We start from the raw sequence: 22,529 nt of genomic DNA, 5'->3' as shown, positions 1-22,529 counted from the left end.
TCCTTTCACTCCATGCTTGCAAGGGCTAAGTGATTCCTATAGGGCAGTGATACTCAGACTGCAGCTTGTGAGCCACAAGTGGCTCTTTAATGTGTCTGCTGCAGCTCTTTGCAGCACATATTAAAACACTGGGTAATAATTAAATCACACAATCAGGATGCTTTTACTATGTTATTAACCAACTAAGTTATCAACTTGCACTAACTTATTTGCTGTGAGAATTATATATAAACTAAATATCTCCCATCATACTGTTTAATTTACTAGAGTACTACCATGTTTAAACAATGAATTCACACGACTGTGGCTCTTTTGGGTAATGTTGATCACTAATTTGCCCCCTGAACCACTGAGGTCTGAGTATCACTGCTATAGTGACTGAAGTTATCTGAAAGTCAAATTTAAAACCCCAGACTTTACTGAATGTTGATTTTTCCCATACTAAAAATCCCATACTGTTGGTAATTTCAGATTTATTTCTTAGACTCTTTCTGGATGCTCCACGAGCAGCATTGATAGGCTATGGGGGAAATTGTGTCCAGCTCTCCTTTCCATGCAAGACTACTCTGTTCTTCTAGTGCCTTGGGAGTAAATAAAGGAGAAAGGAGCTGTAAGGATTCTACCCCCAAAAGGTGTGTGGAAAAATCCAAGAGGCACTAATATATGTTGTGAATCCTTGGTAGCAGCACTATTTCTAGTAACAGGGGAAGATGAGGTCCATTCTACATGCTGTGATACTGAGGTAGAAGGAGATATGTTATTGAGATTTCTGGGCTGTAATACTGAATTTCCATGCTAGGGTGAGTGATAATGATCATTGACCCTTCAAAAAGTCCAGAGGTTTAGTTCCATTTGAGTAAGAATCCACACTTTTAGTTTGTGAATTTTCTCTGAATTATACAAAGAATTCAGGTCTGCAGAGCAGAGCAAGAATCTCACAACAGACTCTCTGGGCATTGTTTGGGCACTTCCACTTCTGGATGGAATCAGGAGGAATTAACTTTTTTGCATTTAGTACTTTTTCTGTACATAGATTCCAAGGCCAGAAGGGACCACTCTGATCATCTAGTCCAGAGATGGGCAAACTTTTGGCCTGAGGGGCACATCTGGGTATAGAAATTATATGGTGGGCCATGAATGCTCATGAAATTGGGGATAGGGTGTGTGTGCGGGGGTGAGGGCTCCGGCTGGGGGTGTGGGTCTGGGGTGGGGCCAGAAATGAGCAATTCAGGGTGCGGGAGGGGGCTCCGGGCTGGGGCAAGGGGTTGGGCTGCGGGGGCGGGGGAAAGGGTAGGGTTCCGGCTGGGGATGAGGGGTTTGGGGTGCAGGAGAGTCCTCCAGGCTGGGACCAAGGGGTTCGGAGGGCAGGAGGGAGATCAGGGCTGGGGCAGAAGGTGGGAGTGTAGGAGGGTGCTTTGGGCTGGGACCGAGGGGCTCGGAGCGAAATCAGGGCTGGGGCGTGGAGGGGTGGCTCAGGGGTGGAGGCTCCAGATGGCGCTTACCTCAAGCAGCTCCCAGAAGCAGCAGCATGTCTCCCCTCTGGCTCTTACGTGGAGGCATGGCCAGGCGGCTTTGCTGCACGCTACCCCATTTGCAGGTGCCGCCCCTGCAGCTCCCATTGGTCGCAGTTCCCAGCTGATGGTGGGCGGTGCTTGGGGTAGGCACAGTGTATAGAGCAGAGTCCCCTGGCTGCCCCTAAATGTAGGAACCAGAGGTAGGCCATGCCGCTGCTTCCAGGAGTCATGCGGAGCAGCCCCCGACCCTGCTCCCTGGCTGGAGTGCCAGAGCGGGGCAAGCCCTAAACCTTGCTCCCCAGCGGGAGCTTGAGGACCAGATTAAAATGGCTGGCAGGCCGTATCTGGCCCGTAGGTCATAGTTTGCCCACCCCATATCTGGTCAGACCTCCTGTATAAACACAAGCCATAGAACTTTCCCAAAATAATTCCTACAGCACATCTTTTACTAAAACATCCAATCTTGATTTAGAAATTGGCCGTGATGAAGAATCTGCTACAAACCTTGGGTAAATTATTCCAATGGTTAATTACTCTCACTGTTACAATTTTTCTCCTTATTTCCAGTGAACTTGTCTAGCTTCAACTTTCAACCAGTGGATTATGTTACACTTATATCAGCTTGACTGAAGAGCTCATTATCAAATATTTGTTCGATTTCTAAGCTTGACAAAAATTCAGTTTGGGTTCAGGATCAGCAAAGGTTCTGGTTAGTTTTTAATAAGATCCAATCCTAGTCAAAATGTTACCATTTTCTTTTAGGGTTAATAGTTTTACAGAAGCACAAGCAGTACTATAAAGGTCCTGATGCAGCAGGGTGATGAGTTGCAGGATCAGGCCCAAAGTTTGTTCCCCCACCCTGAGAACAGAAGAAACATCCACATTCTTTAATCATAGACCATCAGGGTTGGAAAGGACCTCAGGAGGTCATCTAGTCCAACACCCTGCTCAAAGCAGGACCAATCCCCAGACAGATTTTTGGCCTAGATCCCTAAATGGCTCCCTCAAGGACTGAACTCAGAACCCTCAATGCTCAAACCACTGAGCTATCCCTCCCCGATGTGGACATATGAGTTGTGATTCTGACACCTACACACCCAACAACTAAAATTTTCAATTAAGTAATATCTGTGGTAGGCAGAGATCCCTTAAGCGCAAGGGACTGGACTGGATGACTTATTGAGGTCCTTTCCAGTCCTACACGTCTATAATTCTAGTGGAAGTGTTCTGGTTTTTCAATAGTATTTAAATTAGGAACATATCAGGAACTTTTCACCTTTTTGGATGACTTTCAATCAATATAAATGTTAGGAAGAATGGCTTAAAATGGGGGAGGGAATGTACTGGTGATTCATTTGATATAATAGAAACTAACATACTTGAAGGATCGGGGTTTGGAGTCTTAACAACACTGACTGGGGCCACAAACAGAGGTGAAAGTAAGCCGGTACGGGCCAGTACGCCGTGCCGGACTGGACCGGCTTTTCCAGTGGTGATTTAAAGGGCCCAGGCTCCAGCTGCTGCGGGGAGCCCCAGGCCCTTTAAATCACCACTGGAGCTCCAGCAGCTGGGCTCGGGCTGTAAAGGTCCTGGAGCTCCAGCCCCTGCGGGGAGCCCCATGCCCTTTAAAGCGCCTCCCAAGCCCTGCTGATGAAGCCCCAGAAGCCGGGCTCTGGCGGGGATTTAAAGGGCCCGGGGCTCTCCGCAGCGGCCGGCGCACCGGGCCCTTTAAATCACCGCCGGAGCCCTGCCGCTGCTACCCCAGCAGCAGCAGGGCTCCGGAGGCGATTTAAAGGGCCCGGGGCTCCCCACAGTGGCAGGAGCACTGGGCACTTTAAATCCCTGCCTGAGCCTGGCTGCTGGAGCCCTGGAAGCCGGGCTCCCAGTGGGGATTTAAAGGGCCTGGGGCTCCCTGCAGTGGCCAGAGCCCCGGGCCCTTTAAATCACTGCTGGAGCCCTGCTGCCACTACTACAACCCTATCCCAAGCCCTGCTGTCCCAGGGTAGCAGCAGCAGGGCTTCCGTGGTGATTTAAAGGGCCCAGGTCTCTGCGGCAGCCAGAGCCCTGGGCCCTTTAATTCACCCCTGAGCCCCGGGGCTCCCAGCTGCTTCTGCAGCTGGGAGCTCCGGGGTGATTTAAAGGTCCTGGGGCTCCCAGCCACAGCTGGAGCCCCAGGGCCTTTGAATCTTGAAAGGCTCCTCCCCTTCCTTTTGAGGCCACGCCCCGCTCAGGACTCCAGTGTACTGGTAAGTCCTTTAAGTTACTTTCACTCCTGGCCACAAAGCATAAATTCGGTCACAAGTTTTCTAGGTGCCATTGCTAAAGTAATCTCAGAATGTGTGTTTAAAGTAACTTGGCAATTAAGAGTAAAACAAGACAGTGACTGCTGGATGATATCACATCTTTTATGAGGAAATCCTCAGCAAATGCTCTTTGTTCATTAGTGTTGTTATGGGTGGTGTGCCAAAGAGACAATAAAGGAGCAAAATGCTAAAAAGGAAAAGAATGTAATGGGAGAATGACTTTTGTTTTAAAGACTTGTTTCTGGTTGGGTTTTTTTTTTTTTTTTTTTGGCTAATACTATATTTCTTAAGACATCTGTTAACACATTCATCTCTAAACCCTCAGAATGAATAGAACTGACTGAGATTAAGATCCATAGCCATAACAAAACTCTATTAAATTTAAAAAAACCTCTTTAAATAATGGAGGAACATAGAAGAAGTTTATCAAACAAGTTATAATAATTTTTTCAAAGTACATGTAATTTTAATTTACATAAAATCACGTATCAATCTTCAAAATAACCGGAAATATTGCTAAAAGGTGTCATTTTGGTCCCTTTTGGAGATATACAGCTCTTAACCCTCAGACAGAAAGCAGTGATGCTAGTCTTTTAAAAGGGACATTGTCCAGAAATGTAAGGCAAGAAGGTAGGGTGTACACAAAGTGTTTACAAAATCTCATAGGATAAAAAAAGTGTTGGTTTTCTCTGAAATTCTTACAAAATGTTCTGGTTTGAGATTGGGATTTAAATCTTAGTTTGCAGTGTTGGAAATCTAAAGACTGCAGTATTGCTCTAGTGTCTAGTGCAGGAGAACCAGTGAGGAAGGATGCTAACTATAAATAATTAAAACTAACTAGTTAATGTCATTGTCCCCAACAGAATGAAAAGCAGAAAAAATAGACAATATAAATGTCAGAGAAGATATTTGATTTAAAACATTCTTCCAGTTTCATTATTTTCAGGTGTTATAGGCAACACAGCTAAGGATTTTTTAAAATGAGATCAGAGCCTCAGCGGTATAAATCTGCATAGCTCCACTGAGTTCATTGGAGCTTAATTGATTTATACCTGTGAGGATCAAGACCATGACAGCACCCTCTAATGTGTGATTAAGAGGCAAAATATAATAAAAACAAATCATATGGGTAAAGAAATCTTGAAACTCCGTGCAGTTAATTACTTTACATACAGCAGTTTTTACAACTTAGGTTTCTTACCTGTGCAAAACAGTTTTTGGCCTGTAAAATAAGCTCTATCCTTTGCAATGAGTTACAGATGAGACATATATGAAGATATGTAAATGATGAAAATGAAAAACCCAGTAAGAATTGCAGCCATTTTTACAGGAGCAGCATATACGACAAAGTAGAAAATTAAAAGCAACAAGTCACAGTTCTGCATTACACCAAAGCCATGCTTAGACTGCAGGTGAGCACTGACCATATGGCAAACCAAAGCATTCCAGACAGTATCCCTTTGATTATGCAACATGAATATCAGGTGTAGATCAGAACATTAAAAAAAACCCTAAAATACATCAGCTTTTAAATTTGTAAAACTAAATTTTCCAATTAGTCCCTAAAATGCACTCCTTTCTTTTGGTATTAAAAATAATCTAGGCTTTTCTGTTTCAAACAACTTAAGTTTTCAAAGCAGTTACTGAGCATTTAATTATCAAGCTTTCTATCATTTCATCTATCTTACTATGGACAACACTTGACATATAGTAGCAACTGAAACTCCCGTTAGAGTTCCATGAGCGATACACCAACATTTTCACAATAGTTTCACTGATAAGTTAGACAAGCTATCATATTTTTAAATATCCCATATAAAACATGAATCAACTTGATCCTATTACCATTCTAAGGTCTGCAGAAGTCCAGGAACTGGTATCAGTGGAAATGTTTCATACACTTGAACTGACATTATAATGATGCCCAATAAACTGTATTAAAATATCTCTGCTAAAGATATTAAAATGTTATGGTGAGAATTCTTTTACTTGAGGCTAGACTGCCCCTGGCCCTGTGCGTACATGGGGGAAAGGTGAGCCCATTTATGGAAGAAGCCTTTACCACAAATAGTGCCCCATACACAACAGCCAGACATAATCAGTGTCTGTAGTCCAACAGACTTCCCTCTCCCTTTAGGGAGAGAGTGAGAGGCAGGAAAGCTGCAGGGCAATATCTCCCTCCCTCCATGCTGACCATGAGACCTAGAGGGGTGCACAGCTGTAACACACTGCATCATCCTAAGGGACTGTTAAATGTGCACACTCTTGCTCACAGAGTGAGTTCTAGGATGGACCATGCCTCCGAGCACACAATCCCTGCTGGAATTCCCCTAGGATGGGCCAACTCCAAGCCATACTCTACCTAGGCCTAAATCACCCAATCTGATCCCAAGTGTGCAGCCTGCACGTACATACCCATCTTTATTGTTAAAGAAACTAAGGCCTGGTCTACACTAAGAATGGGGGGGAAACTAGAGGCGCAAATTCTTCAGCCACGTGAAAATAGGCTGCTGAATAACTACTAGTTCGAGAACCGCCCGATCGATCCAGCCGCGCGGAACCGAACTCCCGCGGCTCTCTGCTCTCTCTCCTGCTGCCAGCTGGAGGAGGAGTGGTGGAGTACCGGGAGTTTCCCGACTCGCGTCTATATCAGACGCGATCCCAGTTCTCCGGAAACTCCTCTCGAAACCGACTCACCCGCCCGCTAAGTGTACTGACCCTAACTAAAGCAAACATTTGGAGTTACATCTGCCGTGATTTCCTACAGTCACCCTAGAATGCCTGGATATTGCAGCACACATGAGATACACCCTCCACCACTGTTCCAAGACCGAAAGCACTGTACACTGGTACAATCAAATGCTTTAATAGAGTAACTGTCATTAGTAATTGTTTGCAGTTTTTTAATGAAAGACATTGAATTTTAATTTAGGGGATTTTGAGTACCCACAACAGACTGTATAGCCTACAGCCTTCAAAAGGGATAATGTCCCTAGGTTTATTACAATACAAAGAGGAGCCAAAAGCAGTAATTGAGAACATGGAATGGTATTAATGTAGGCTGGTTTCCTCTCAACATACCCAGACAGGGTCTTCCAACTCCCTGGGATCGATACCCTCTTGGACATATGCAATGGTAGCTCCCTCGTGTATTCTCACAAATCTGGTTGTACCTGCAGTGATGGGTACCATCTTTGCATTCGTCAATATCTAAAGGGAACAGAGGTAATTAGTAGTAGTCATGTTTTTCTGAAGCCCTGGTTTTCTCTTTCTAAATATAGAGAACAGAGTTACACCAAGGAGAGAGCTGGTCCTGTATTCACAAAATAGCTGATCATGGTGGACATAATACATTTCTCATTTATGACAATAAGATTGGATATCAGTCTGCACCAGCTGTATGACAGATGGTGGTGGGTCTGGATTATACTGGGAATGGAGACGGACGTAAGCAATCTTTCAGCTGAGTTGCATCTATATAATTCAATCTTTTTATAAATTTCCAGATGATTATTACCAGGTTTCTAATCTTACCAAATCCAAAACACTGAGGTGGAAATCTGCCTCCCCCTGGTGTTAGCTGGAGATTTGACAAGGCCCCTTGCATTGCTTATGGTTAAAGGCACCCTGATAAGCAACAGGGACTTGTAATCTCGATATAAAAACCTTAAAAATATATTCAGGAAGAACAGGTACATTCTGCAGGATGTTCGTATATAAATCCAAAAGGGGCACAGTATCCCAGCCTCCAACACTCACATGAGTTTTCTAGGACTGAGAGTGAAGGGGGACGGGAGAGAAAAGGAAATTCAGGGGCCCAACCACTGTTTTTTCTCAAAAAAAGAGACTAGAGCAACAAACACATCCTTCTACCATTTGTCCACAGGGGGTCAATGAAAGCCTGTGGGTGATAGAAAGTCTTGCCACTTGTAACATGTCCCTCACTAATTAACATGAATTCTCACCAAGAAATCACAGTGTATGCATGCCCTTGAACCAAGGGAAGTCAGTGCTGCTGGGTGCACAGCACCTTTGAAATGTAGGCCATTTCTTTAGATGGCTAGAGAGTATTTTGAGGAACCAATATTTGGAAAATATTAGCCATGCCTTTTGTTTCAGAATCATTATATGATAAATAAACCAATGTACCCACCAATGCATGTTCCATTTTCTGCTTTGGTCATTCCATTTGGACACAGGTCAATGCACTTATAACCACCACGTGTGTTCTTGCAGTGCTGATCTGGTCTGCATACATTCTGCCTGCATTCATTTACATCTTAATTAAAAAAAAAAGAATTTAAATTGTTAACTGATTTTCTTATGCTCTATTCCCAAAGGCCAAGGCAACCCCAATTTAATTATACTAGGTAAGTACCTTTGAAAAATGTGTATATACAGTCTGTATGTGTGTATCAAGCACATTTGACAGTTTCTCTTGCACTCATTTATCCATTTCCACTGAGTCTACTTGGGTTTTGCAAGCCCACTCAAAAAATGTTAAAGCTCGCTTCCGTGATTTGGAAAGGGATCCAACAAAGCAGGGGATTCTTTGTTGTTGCATATACCATAAATCTTCTACAGGGAATTTCATTTGAATCATGTTAACATATTACATTGAAATCCATTCCCCTGACTCTATAGTTCATTTCATACCCATGCATTTTCTGCCTTTTAGCTGATATCCTGGGTCACAGCCACAGTGGAAACTTCCTATGGTATTGAAGCAGCGCTGATGACAGGAGTTGAACTCTTGGCATTCATTAACATCTGTTGAATAATGCAAAGCCTTAAATGTTATAGCTGTGGATCTTGTAATAATTTGCAACAAATTGTGCTTTGGTATATTTCACGTTGTAGGCTCTGCTTTGATCTAAGTTCTTCACCTTCTCCTTTTCACATATTGCCCTCCATAAGTAGTCAGCCAAGTGATTGTTACATGAGAAAGAACTTCACAGTGACATAGGAGTGAAAATTTCTGATATAGATACAGGAAAGTATGCTTCCCGCACTACATAACAAAGGAAAACACATACAGGACTCAGCAACAAGAATGTTATTTTGTTGTGGGTAGGATTTTTCCTTTCAGAAGATGTAAACAGTAAAATGTCACTGATAAAGTGTCACTTACCAGAATGATCCAAGAACACCTCTGCATAAGTGGATATCAGGAATCAGTAGGAAGCTTATTCCCAGAGAGCCAAGACATTCTTGGGAAAGTTACTTACAAACATGGCTTAAATAAAAGTAGTGTCAGTTCATTAGAATTAAGGTCAGAGTACTGCACACCTTGACAGCTCAATCCATCAGATGTTCTTCTAAAGCCAATTCCACACCTAACCACACAACGGTAGGAGCCAATGATATTCTCACATTCCTGAGCAGCATGGCAGGTGTGTCCACCTAATGCACATTCATCAATATCTACAATAAAGTGCAAACAATAAAAATGTGTTCAGTAAATGAAAATATTTTGCACCTTAGGAAATAAACCATTCTGGTATAACGTATGAATGCCATCAGTAAATTTTATGTTCTTATGTTAGTGGCAAAAAGTCTTGTGTCCAGTCTGTGCATGTCATTTGAAGTCTGGCTTACCCTGACACGTTCTTCCATCTGCTGATATAGTGAGGCCCCTGGGGCAGGAGCAGTAATAGGTTCCTATAGCATTATGACATGCATGAGAACAAGGATTTCGCACTGCACATTCATCTTCATCTAAAAAATAGAAGTGAACAATTTTACAAGAACCTATGGGATTTCATGTGTGTCTCAGTGATAGAACAAGACAAGACTCTTCCAGGACTTTCTATGGGTTCACAGAGGGTACAAAGTGTTTTCTCCTTCTTTATGCTCTCCGTAAATGGCCAGGGACAGCAAGCCGACCCCATGCTCAGTGTAGGGTTTTACCTGTCATATAATCCCTTGTAGGATACCCCTGAAAGTAAAGCATCTCTATATTACTCTCAAATCACATAAGGCCTGGTTCTCCCTTGTGTTGCACCTGTTTGACTTTAGTGAAAGTCAATTAAATTCAGTAAACTACACTGGAGTAAACTGCAGCAGAGAATCAGGCCCACTGTATTTTAGGAAGCCAGTCAAGACAATTGACATGGTTTGAATTAATCTGTGCAGCAGAAAACAACAGCCTTAAAAAGTTTCAGTTCAAGTCAAATGTTTCTTAAAGGTCTCTTTGTATTTCTTTAGAGTTGGAATCTGAAGGAGTGAAAAGTATGTGTATGTAGTAGATATCTGTTGTTCAAGTTAAGGCTCTATTTTTAAGACACAGTTTCACTTACAAAGATAGGGTCTGATATTGTTGTCATTTGGAGTTCTGCTTGAGTTAGATCTATAGGACTGAGCAGTTCAATTTTAAAAGTGATTCATACTCTGTATGTACCGCATTCAATAACACTGTACAAAAGCAACCTGTGTGCAGTGTATTTGATTATATTTTTGTGTTCGTTTTCATTTCCTTACCTGAACAGTAGGGCCCGGTAGAGTTCAGACCAAACCCAGCAGGACACTGATTGCTATGGTCTCCTATGGGGCAAAGGAAGCCAACCATAATGAAAAAAATATGACCATCTCATGGCTTTGAGAAGATTAAAATATTGCAGTCTAATGATTGGTTAACCAAGTAATTTCAATCAGTGGCACAGTCTACACTTTAAAACTAAATATACACTTGGTGTTGTGGGACTCCACTGTATTTCACTGATTTCCCATAATGAGTTGTTCAGTGAAGGCATGATTTGAAGACAACAGGATTGCACAGGTTCATCTGGAGGCATATTAACTTGGTCTGCAGTTGTTCTATTACAAGCAGTAGTACATGAAACAGAAAGCCCCAAACTGACTTTCAAATCTCAGGGTAAGTTGGGGGCTGGTAGTTAGGGAAAAAAAATCTTTTACTTTGGCAAAGGAAATAACTGATCTAAAAATAGTGAGACAGTTTAAATAAATTCCCCCCTCCCAACCTTTCTCCCCAGCAATGACGTTTTTACAAAGTCCTTTTAAAAGATAAAACCACATCTAAAAGTCCTACTTTTTTAATAGGCCTAAAGTGGAATTTACAAGGTACACAGGGCCTTATGCTGGCCACTTATATTGAATGAATTTAACCCTTTTTTATTTGCAGCACTGCTGCTAAAATTAGTTTTTGTTTCCCTTTTTTTTTTTTTTAAACATTGCGGGTTTTTAGTCTTTCAGGTGAGCCTTCAGGATAATATAGCAATAGCCCATTATTTCACAGAGTCTCTTTCTGGGCCTCATTCATCATTGCCCTCCACTTTGTATAGTCATTTGCACCAGTGCGAAGTGGGTGTACCATGCTACCTGTTCAGGATGGAAGTATTTTACACTCACTTTGCACTGATGTAAATGATTATACAAGGTGCAAGGCAATGGGCCACTTTCTCTCTCTCGTTCACTCTTGTATTATATAGGTTTTGTGTGGTTTCTCGTATTACTATCACCAGCACTTATCGTACATCTTTTACTACATTGCCTGCACTCTACCTATATTAATCCCTCTCCACCAGGATTTCTAATACTCTGAACCTCTTAGAAGCTTTTAAATAACTGCCATTAAAAAATAACAACCGTCTAGAAAAAGTTTCCTCTCCTACTCTTCCTGCTCTTGGCCTGAAGCACAGAGTGGGCTACAGTCAGCACTGGAGAAGTACAGGTTAAAGCCTGTACTGAGATCCACCAGGACTACAGATGAGTCACTATTCTCCAGCTTTACTAGGCTTGTTTCTAGCCATCTATTGTCACATCAGCTCTTAAAAATGCAGGTAATCCCAAACCAGAGCCAATAAAGCCTATATATACCGCACCATATCATTTATGTTTTCTGTACATTCTAATATTTTACAGAAGAACAATTTTAGGAATGATTTAGAGGCTCTTAACCAAACTTTTCTCTTTCAGTTTTTTAAAAAGGCAGTTTGAAGCTGTTCAGAGGTATAAGTAGTCCCAGAAAAAGTGGATTGGGGGGGGAGTGCAGGGGTGGACACCAGAGGTATAAAATAAATACATAGCTATATAACAAATTGAAAGTGCCATCAGCATCAACATGTGCCATCAACATGTGTATATCTGTACTAAAATAATCTGAACATTTCAATGTCTCAATAGCCTCCTCTTCCAAGATCATACTCTACTGTTGAGGATATTCTATTCTCCCAGTATTCTTCATTCATATTATCTTTTTATTTTGAAGTAAGCCTTACTCTAAATTGGATACATTTTCCATTAATAAAGAGTCAAACAATACCTTTTGCAATGGAAGCATGGATTCTAAAAGCTAGTGTTTCTTCCAGTGGGTTGTACTCTGTTGCAATAGAGGAAGCCCGGAGTGTTTCCAGCAGGAATGGCATTTTTCCTCGAGTGTGATCGTAGGTAATGGTGTGGTTCCATGTATATGGTACACTAACTCCATCTATGGTGAAGAGCCGTGTAGAGTAGGCATACAGTCGTCCAGGGCCAGTCTGAATATAGTCTTCCGTGTAATCCTGAAATACACATCACAAATCAAGATCTAGGTACCAGCAACTGGATTCTCTGGCTCAGCTAGTATACTGCAAAAGAGGTTTTTTGTTTTTAAATAGCATGAGATGTATCTAGAGAAAGGAGCTTTTTAAAAAGCTAGACAAATTGTACTTCAAATGGCACATGGCTATTTAGCTTCAGTTACTATAACTGTTGAATTTTAATGGTTCCCACTACATGTCCCTATTATTAGTGAGGGAAATAACTGTAGTAACTGAGATGCCACAGTCTAGTAGCAATTGGTGGATCCTGACTTTAATGATGGTGGCTGTATGACCATATTTCCAACTCCCTGCCCCCCCCACACACCCTGACAACCATAAGAGGTCCTGATTGGTTTGATAACAAGATCTCTTATGGTCTGAAGTGCTACTAGCAACCACACAATATTTATTATTTAATAATCTAGGAAGTTTACTGGAAATGATAAGCTAACTAAACAATTTACTGCAGAAGTATTACACCACAGTAAGGAAACTTTTATAAATATTTGGGGGTGCTGCACATTGATTGTTCCAAAATGTCAAAAAAATTCTAAACATCCTTATTTACTATACCCAGTATTTATATATTGGGATTGGTTATCCATCAACAAGCACATGCAGATGTTACATTTATAATTTAAAAAAAAAATTCTTTCAGGATAAATACCAGTTACGAAATCCATGATACATAATTAAACCCTCAATCCCTATTGTTAATCCAAGCAAAATCTACCATGGCTTGATCAAGCAGTTAAGACCTGAAGTGTTAAATAGTGACTTTAGTGGGATGATGGAGTGAAGAGGTTCCAGAGGTGTGGAATGCCCTGTCACTAGCATGAATAGTGGAGCCAATGAGTAGTAGCAGACCTCTTTCAACAAGATGAAACTAACAGACAAGGCAGTAGATTATAACCTCTTGCTCTGAAGACTGCCAGACAAACCAGTCTGTATCTGATCATTTTGGGGAAAAAAGTATGGGAAAGTCCTCATGTTTAGAAAAAGCTGATACTGTAAGAAAAGTGAGGCAAGTCAGAGTAATTAGACTGCTCACCATTATGGACAACTCCATGGGACAAGACGTTAATGCTGTGGCACAGAAAAAGGTCCTCCTTACCTCTGCCACAGCCACATTATAGGAAAAATTAAATCATCCAGATTTTATGCAACCCAACACAACATGTTTTCTGCAGCCACAGCTCTAGCCTCCATCCTTGCAGATGACCTGTGACAGAAACCTTTGAGGACATTGTGAAGGTAGGGAATGCATAGATGCCAGCCTGTCAGTGTCGTGGCTAACAAGTTGTGAATAATACTCTACAAAAACTTTGCCAGGGTTGTGCGAAATGGAGGACTAGCATCACCCTTAGAAAGTCTAGGAAGCTAGCTTGGCCGATCAGTCTTTTGCGCAAGATAAAACTGGCCATCTACCTGACAGCAGTAAAGCCTCACCTCATCTTGGAGGAGGGGGTGATCTGATCATGATCAAAAACTTACCTTCACATGTCCAAGCCAATCATAAAAATAAGTCAGAATACTGTAACACAGCTTATGGTGCTGTTGATGGCTGTATTAAAATATGTCAGATAAGAAAAATACAAAACTGAAGCAAGAGTGCAGAGGTGTCATTTTTGCTACCAATTTTACCTTCACGCTAACATCAGCTGAGGACTGTAGCTGCAGAACATGGCCACTCACTACCACATCTAGCAGTAATGCTCCATCTGAATCCATACCACGGGCAATATGAGTCATTCGCAAAATCTCTCCTGTGAATTTTAACACACATTGATTTGTAACCTAGCATGATTTATGATTTATGTTAACTGCACAGTATTTGAATTAGGTCCATGTTGAACCATGTTCGTTTATGCTAACATGTCATTCTTGTGTATAACCACTACTTTGCCCTATATTAATCCTCAGATTCAAACTTGGAAAAGTGAGGCTATAAAGCCTCATGTTCAGCTAGTTCTCCAGAACATGCTGCTGGGAACAAACATAACTATGGTAAATGATATTTATTAAGCAATTCAACCTTGTATTATGCTTGTCACATACAAATAGAGATGGTGTCCCATTGTTAACTAACCAGTTGCAAACTCCACTTGAGTCTCTCTCTTGAAGATTGCATTGGTGAGAGTAAATCCATTCACTGCTTCTCCAATTTCCTTTGCAGCTGCCCAATAAACAGGATTTAGAATGGAAACTAGCTTCCTCATTGCTGTACCTAAAGAGAAATAACATACTTCTTTAAAAATGCCCTTTGTGTGCTCCTCCTTTCTCTTGATGTAAAGAGAATGTAAATATATTAAAAGACCTCCACCTCCCTCCTGCCCATGAAAAATTGAAGCCAATTCCTTAAAATCTTGGATGCTGCCTTAACAAAAGGAAACTGAAAATTGACAAGCCTAAGGAAGATTCCTTTGTTTACTTATAACTCAAGGAAGCAAACTGACTTACCAAGACTCCGAGGGACATTTGTGATCCTTGCTTGTATTATTCTAGTGTCAGAGTCAGGGCTATCTGTTACTGTGGAATTCAGGAAAGCAATTCCAAATTCAACATCGTTAATATTTCCAATAACACTTCCTCTGGCACGTGGAGGCCCACCTGTTGGGGGAAGTGGAAAAACACCCCATGTGAAAACTCTATTTTGAAAGAAAAATATTCAAGACTAGCACTGAGTGCTCTGAGAGAACACAAAGTTCTCTATGTGCATGTGGACTTACATTTTATGGAATGTTTATTCATATAATATTAATAATCATAGCACCTCATATCCATAAGGATACCAGGACTGTTTATAAATGTAAGCTGATGTATAAATTATGACATGGGGATTATTTTATGGACCACTGAAATGCAGCCACTTCTGGGGAAAAAGCAACAATTGTTGAACAGTGCAAACTGGTGCTACACAACAGGTTACAGCAGGTAAGAAAGTACAACTAAACAACTGAAACTACTGGGGAATTCAGGCAGGCAGAATGTAATTATTTGGCCAGGACACTGGAGTGTATTAGTCATACCAGATGTCAAGCAAGACTTCTGTGTGTTACCACTCTGTTTTAGAAAACAAAAACTGACAAAACAGAACGTATTGGTAAAGAGAGACGTGTTTTCTAATTTTTTTAAAAATGTAATAATATTATTAAATAGAACTTTTCACTAGTATAGCACTCTTTTGAGGATGCATAAGTGATTTTCCCATATCACTTTCAGATTTACTCTCACAATATCATACATCTAGAACAGTTGTTCTAAATCGTTTCACTATTGTGCACTATTTTTTAAACTAGAGATAAGAGCTGATTGAGTTAACCATTGCAAACATAGCTCCATTTGCTGTTTATGAACCATTTGGAAACTAGCCTGCATTTGTGCAAGTATATTTATTTCTTGATAGCTCAGGTGAACAATTTTCAGTTTTATACCTTGTTCAGTGTGACTATTATTTATTCACTTTTAATGTTATATGACTGGCTACCTAAGTTGCATGGTATTTTTTTTTCAACAATTCAATCATGAAACCTTTTAAACACTGTGGTTTTTTAGTTTAATTGATCAAAAGTGCCTCTGGAAATTCTTCTTGAAAACTGTCATATGCTTCAGCATATAACAGCATTCAGCTGACTACAGTTTGCCAGTGAATGGTTACCAGATTCTATGTAAATGCTGTGACATGTCTGGAGAAAGGATATGCTGAATGGACAGGCTTACTCATTACTGAAAGATTATAAATAATAAACTAGGCGGTTTTTTTGGTTCATTTGCTTTAGTGTTCAGTCTCTGCAATAACATACCTGGACATGCTTGGATGTTACACCTGGAAAGCTGTGAAGAGTCTCCTGGGCAAGGACGTCCACCATTTGAGGGGGCTGGATTAGTGCACAGTCGTGTTCGGGTCTGCTCGCCTCCTCCACAAGAAGCAGAGCATCTGATCCAAGCTTGCCATGTTCCCCAGTTTCCATCCACTATAAATAAGGATGGAATGTTGAAACAAGTGGCTTTTTGTAGCAGATGTTTCAGATTACATACAGAACAGTGAATTACACTTCAAATATAAATTCCACATTGATAAAGCTGAAATCTTTAAAAATAAACAGCTACAAGGATGGCGTACCATTTTCAATGATAGTTCTGTAGGCAGGGTTGCTGCCCCAAAAAGTGCAATACCTTTGAAACTGTTCATGCCCATATATCAGCCTTACTCAAAAGAAAGAGGACCTTTCAGGGAATGTTTCCAGGGCAATGGATGAGGATTTAGCAGGGAGATATGTGACTAAATCCCCATGCATCCAGGGGCGGCTCTAGACATTTCGCCATCCCAAGCACGGCGGCATGCCGCAGGGGGCGCTCTGCCGGTCGCCGGGAGGGGGGCAGGCGGCTCCGGTGGACCTCCCGCAGACGTGCCTGTGGAGGGTCTGATGGTCCCGCGGCTTCGGTGGAGCATCCACAGGCGTGCCTGCAGGAGGTCCACCGGAGCCGCGGGACCAGCGGACCCTCCGCAGGCACGTCTGTGGGAGGTCCACCGGAGCCGTGGGACCGGCAACCGACAGAGGGCCCCCCGCTGCATGCCACCGTGCTTGGGGCAGCGAAATGGCTAGAGCCACCCCTGATACTGATAATATACCCCTCATAACTAGCCAAGAAAATTATATGCACAATATGGGGCGGTCCTTGCTGCCTCCTCTATGGCTACAGAGTCTCCCTGCCAGTGGAATACACCATGGCTCTTCTGTGCAAAGAGTGGGCACAGGCTCGATTTGGGAGTTCTCTTATGCTGCAGTGCAGGCAGGTCGCAGCGAGAGAATCCACTGCCTGGACTCTCAACCCAGACCAAGAGAATGCTGGAGACAGAGACTGCTTCCAGCCTCCATTTGTGGGCTAGGCACTGAATCCATGGATCTGGCTCTATAACAATAGAAGACTGTTTATGAGCAGAGGTGAAGAGCTCAAACTGAGTCCCATTCAAAACTGGCTCAGTTAGGTAGTAGGTTGCCGTGCGTAAAAAGAACTAGTGGTCTCAGACCCGATCTTAGTGAGCAGGTGTCCACATTCAAAATCTACTGTCATCCTTGCTGGCAGTCTCACTAGAGACTCCAAATATTTGACTGGGGCTTGGAGACTGAACTACCCTCTTAATCCTAGAGGTGGTCAGGGATGAAGCACATTGATGGTCACTGAAGGGGAATAATGAGCAAAAGAGGGTCTTCCACCCTTGGGGCCAAGAACTGGCATTTCTCACAAGTGCTAACATTCACATGGACCAAAGAGATCATTATAACCAATTAAACTAAAACAATACCAGATGGGTACCACACAGAAGGAAAATACATTAATCATCAATAAAAATCAAATATTTTTAGATCTTTTAATCATGGCACAATTCAATGCAATCCATTTCTGGATTACTGTTGTAAATACTGATCTGAGCCACGATACCCTCATGGACTTGATAACAGGTTTCAAATCACGGGGCTTGACTGGTAATTCAATAGAACTCAGTGGGGTTGAGCAGGGTATAGAACTGATGAAATAAGAGGAGCGTCAGGCCAGATAAGGCTGCTTAGTAAAAAGACATGTTTTAGCTATCCAGGAGAAAGCAACTAGGTTTGGTTTAGGTTTTATCAGATGTACTGACTTTGCTCCTGGAATACATTATAAAAGGTCACTGGTATCCTCTGTAAAATGTCATTAGTGTGAGAATTAAGAATTGGTGGAGATATGAAGGGTTTCATTTTCACAAGTTATTTGTCTTTTGATTGTTATTTCCCTGGTTTATATAAAATATAACCCCTTAAAGGGGGAATCATTTTAGTGTGGCAGACACTTAATTTTTTTTTAATAAGAACCCAGTGAGACTGGATTAGATCTTTCTATGAAGTTGGACATAATTACAGAACTTTTTTCTTTCCTGCTTGCATAGTATATACATCTTGGTCTCTGAAGAATGTTAGCGAAGGTTTATTTATTGCCTTCTGTTACCATAGAAGCTCACCAGGGCACAAGTCAGTGTTACATCTCTGTATCTGTGTGTCAGCCCCTGCACATGCTCTTCCACCATTGACAGGGCGAGGATTGTCACAGGTCCGATATCTCCTCATCTGGCCTCCATTGCATGTTCGGCTGCAAGTTCCCCAACCACTCCATGGACCCCAGTTGCCATGAACTGGAAATTTTAAATAAAAGTCTTTACATACACTCTGCTTAATGGCAGCAGATATGGAATCAACGAACAGTTAAACCAGAAAATATATTTTTTGAAGAGAAAATTTTCACACAATTCCAAGTTTACTGCTCTTTTAGCTAAAAAATGTGAGACTTAAGCATCCAGTTAAGTCATTTTTTCCACAGCAGGGCTATTCCACCGAGTATATTAACAGTCCCTTGAGCTCTGTAGTTCAGTGCTTTACTACTTTAGGAAAGCATGCAGCATGCAAGTCAAATATCTAATGGAGAGAGGTACTGAAAAAGGAGATTACACTGACTGTGGGTGTAAAATAGCAAGACTGTGGCTTAAAGATACTGCCTGCAGCTCATGGAAGCACGCTGCTTCTGACGTTGCTGCAGGAGCTCATACAACAGTTACTACTGCTATGTCGTTTAGCAGTGCTTACTCCCCAACTCCTGGCCTATGCAATGGTGCAACTATGCTGACTGATGAAGAGGCTGGTTGGGGATACGGATTTCCTCTCCTCCCTCCTCCCTTGGTGAGTCTAGTGCAGCTTCTGGTGTTCAAATCCCACTTTTCATTGCTTGAAGCAGGATTGGGTCAGTGCCCTGTGCAAGGGCACAAGGTGAGGAAGAAGGCTTTTTCCATTTCCCCCTATTACCATAAACACCCTTTGAGAATCCATGTGCGGGGAGGCACAACCTAACACACAGTCATCCCAAACACTTACTGGGGCAGGGGTCACTGTTGCAGAAGTCAATCTGTATGTCATTTCCTTCACATTTGTGCCCTCCAAACTGAGGGGCTGGGTCTGAGCAGTCCTTTGTCCTCTGCCTGGTGCCTCCTCCACAGGATACAGTACAGGCACTCCAGCTGGCCCAGGCAGCCCACTTTCCATCCACTGGTTAAAAATTGATGACATTGTACAATGAAACTTTCACTTTTTAAATAATAAAATCTAGCATAATTGTATCAGCAAAATACTGCACTAAGTGTGCTGAATGACAATCTGTGCAACCCCTTGAACTACAATAGGACTGCAAGGAATGTAACCCAGAACAGGATCTGGCCCATTACTTTTTTACTTAAATTAAAATCCACCTGTTAGCATAACAGTTGCAGTGACTGTCCATCCACACTGATGCCCCAAAATTCTTGTGTGCCTATAAGTAGGTCAAACAAGTAGGATATGTAATAACTGAAATCACCAACACAATAAGATGGTCAGTAGCAGTCAGCCAGTGGAGGTGCTGAGTCATCCAAAGGGACTCCTCAGCTATTCAATTAGTACAGCTTCAAGTCTCCTTTTCACCACTAAGAGGGTAGAATAGGGATTTAGCATAGGACATGACACTGTGTGTGTTCAAGCTTCATAGCATTTAAGGCCAGAAGGGACCATTAGATCATGTAGTCTAACCTCCTGGATATCACAGACCATTCAATTTCACCCAGTTACCCTGTATTGAACTTATATTAAGGGAGTGTTTTGAAAATTGAACCTTTCCTGTCCACATATAGATGTGGAAGATTAATGAAAAATGAAGGGTAGTTAGACCTGGTGGGAAGATCTGCAGAAATTACATGCTTAGCTGCCAAGGATTTACATACTACTTTTACACAATGGCACGCAGCAGGAATGGAAACATAGGAAAGAGCAGGATTGGGAGGGAAGGGCTAGTTACATATGTTATGACTGTTAACGCTTTTCATAGTGAATGTTGAGTAGGAGCAAGGAACTAAATTCTGATTTGATCAGGGATTGCAGTATTTGCCACCACAAATGGAGCAGTTATACTAGCTCTAAGGACAAACTAGGTAGAGTTTTGAGAGGAAACAAATAGGCTAGTCCTTTATTTTCTGTTTGTATCTTATGATTCTTACCTGGGCATTGTCTCTTGTTGCAGACCTGCATCTGTGTATCAGGCCCCTCACAATATGACCCATCAAATGATGGAGGAGGGCTATTGCACAGCCTCAGTCTGATCTGAGTACCTTTCCCACAAGTATCACTGCAAGATCCCCATGGCAGCCAAGAGCCCCATGCACCTTCCACTGTCAAGAGAGCACAAACACAAACTACATTTACACTACAGAATGGCTTTAACTTGAAGTTCAAAATCAAATCAAAAGAAAGTGATGTCTCTGAGAAGTATTCACAGTAAAATCGTTATAACTCGATTTTCTCCATTACACACTGTCCATAAATTAAATATTCTGAATCAGACATTGAAAAATCTGTTCCCTGAACAACAGCTCTAACTGACCAGCAGTTTCCAGAGAGATATTAATGCTTTCCTTTTTGTTTCCTTACAACATTACTTCACCTGACCACAAACTTGGAACAACAGTGATTCTGCCAGGTGAATGAAGTAGGCTTGGGATCAGACCTGCTGGTTTCCTTTCATAAATCACTGAATCTGACTGTCTTGTAGTGCCACACAATCTCGCTGGGAAAGGGGCTTGCTAGGTATATAGCTCATACAGCAGCCCCACTGGTTAATATACAGCAGGGACCAGCAGTTAGAACTGGTTTTGTAGGGCACTACAGGAAACTGTCTCAGTAGATCAAAGTACAGCATCACAGTATCAGAGAAGCCCAGGGGGAGAGAGAGAGAGAGAATAGTAGGAAAAATGGCAATAATGAATAGTCCTATCCAGTCCAAATGTACTAAGCAAAGAAAATCCTAATTAAAAATTAAAAGGACGTTGTCAAAGAAAATACATAATTACCTGTGACACTGATAATACCTTAAATGACTAAACCCAAAAGAATGTATTTTACTCTGCACCTTTTATGCTGCTTAGTAATCTTTTTTCCACTTTGAACAATGGGACTAGAGTGGTCAGTTTTATTGCACTAGCATACAAAGCTGATGTGTTTAGGTTGCCAACACTTCAAGGAATGTTAAAATCAATATAAAAAACCCTATGAAAATATTTTTATGGTCAGTTTTATTAACCACCCTCACCTCCATATTTTAAAAACCTAAATTTTAGACCTACATTTCAGTAAATTGAAAACCTTTCAATTACTGCAGGCAATTTTTAAATAGATCAAATAGAATGTCATTTTTTCCTTTTCCCCCCTCCCATAAATGATTTCAAAGTGAAAGAGGTAAGTATGTGGGCTTTAGAGAAGAAGAGATACCAAACTGAAAAGTTTTAAAGATCAATATTTGCAACTTATAATGAACACACTGTTCTCACCTGGACAAGGCCTGATGTTACACATGATCGATTCCACAGCATTGCCATCACATGGTCTTCCACCATGTTGAGTGGTTGGGTTACTACATGTTCTGGTTCTGGTCTTGTTACCTTGTCCACAGGTTCTCGAACACTCTTCCCAAGACCCCCACTCTGACCAGTTGCCATCCACTACATAACATCAAAAAAGCACCGTTTTACCAAATATATTATAGAAAATATCCTCTCCCCGATAAGTCCAAGAATTCCAGACAGCAGAAACAATGAAAGGGTGGTGTCACATGGAAATCTGTTTAACATACACTGTATGAGTTCATTAAAGAAATCTACCTGGACATGGTTTGTTCTGGCAACTGCGTATGTCTGTATCTCGCCCCTGACAATGCCTCCCACCATTTGCAGGGAGAGGGTTGTTACACTGACGGATCCTCTTCTGAACACCTTGACCGCAAGTTACACTACATGGTCGCCATTCAAACCATTCTGAAAATCCGCCATGCACTGCAGTGGAAAAATTACATTTGAGCATTTATAATATGGATGTTATACAACCAGGCTCAGGAATATACTTTCTCAGCTGTGTTAAAAGATCTGCAAAATTTTTGCATTTCTAGAAAAAAAGATCAAAATAACCCTACACAAGTTCAGAGGCTACCCTCAGGTATCCAGATAGCATCACATTATCATCAGTGAAGAATTCTTCATGCTTTAGTTGAGAAAATACTGCAGTTATTCTGGCATGGTTATCAGTTATTCTCCCACATTAAAGATGAACTCAAGTTGTGGAATG

General features: G+C 41.6%; 1 protein-coding gene across 1 annotated transcript in view; it reads right to left on the bottom strand.

Annotated features, from left to right (window-relative positions):
• Positions 1–22,529, bottom strand: part of HMCN1 (hemicentin 1) — a 324,395-nt gene that overhangs the window by 12,906 nt on the left and 288,960 nt on the right. Inside the window, exons 88-103 of the mRNA XM_039483793.1 lie at positions 22,070–22,240; positions 21,740–21,910; positions 20,414–20,584; positions 19,263–19,433; positions 18,359–18,529; positions 16,161–16,331; positions 14,818–14,967; positions 14,447–14,584; positions 14,002–14,123; positions 12,099–12,336; positions 10,298–10,360; positions 9,416–9,535; positions 9,107–9,241; positions 8,474–8,587; positions 7,971–8,096; positions 6,899–7,027 (exon numbers count right to left, since the gene is read on the bottom strand). Coding sequence (XP_039339727.1) covers positions 6,899–7,027; positions 7,971–8,096; positions 8,474–8,587; positions 9,107–9,241; positions 9,416–9,535; positions 10,298–10,360; positions 12,099–12,336; positions 14,002–14,123; positions 14,447–14,584; positions 14,818–14,967; positions 16,161–16,331; positions 18,359–18,529; positions 19,263–19,433; positions 20,414–20,584; positions 21,740–21,910; positions 22,070–22,240 — 2,361 coding nt within the window. The remainder of the gene's footprint in view (positions 1–6,898; positions 7,028–7,970; positions 8,097–8,473; positions 8,588–9,106; positions 9,242–9,415; positions 9,536–10,297; positions 10,361–12,098; positions 12,337–14,001; positions 14,124–14,446; positions 14,585–14,817; positions 14,968–16,160; positions 16,332–18,358; positions 18,530–19,262; positions 19,434–20,413; positions 20,585–21,739; positions 21,911–22,069; positions 22,241–22,529) is intronic.

Source organism: Mauremys reevesii, linkage group 8 (assembly GCF_016161935.1).
Source record: "Mauremys reevesii isolate NIE-2019 linkage group 8, ASM1616193v1, whole genome shotgun sequence".
Classification (NCBI taxonomy): domain Eukaryota; kingdom Metazoa; phylum Chordata; order Testudines; family Geoemydidae; genus Mauremys; species Mauremys reevesii.
This window is presented reverse-complemented; position numbering and strand designations above follow the sequence as displayed.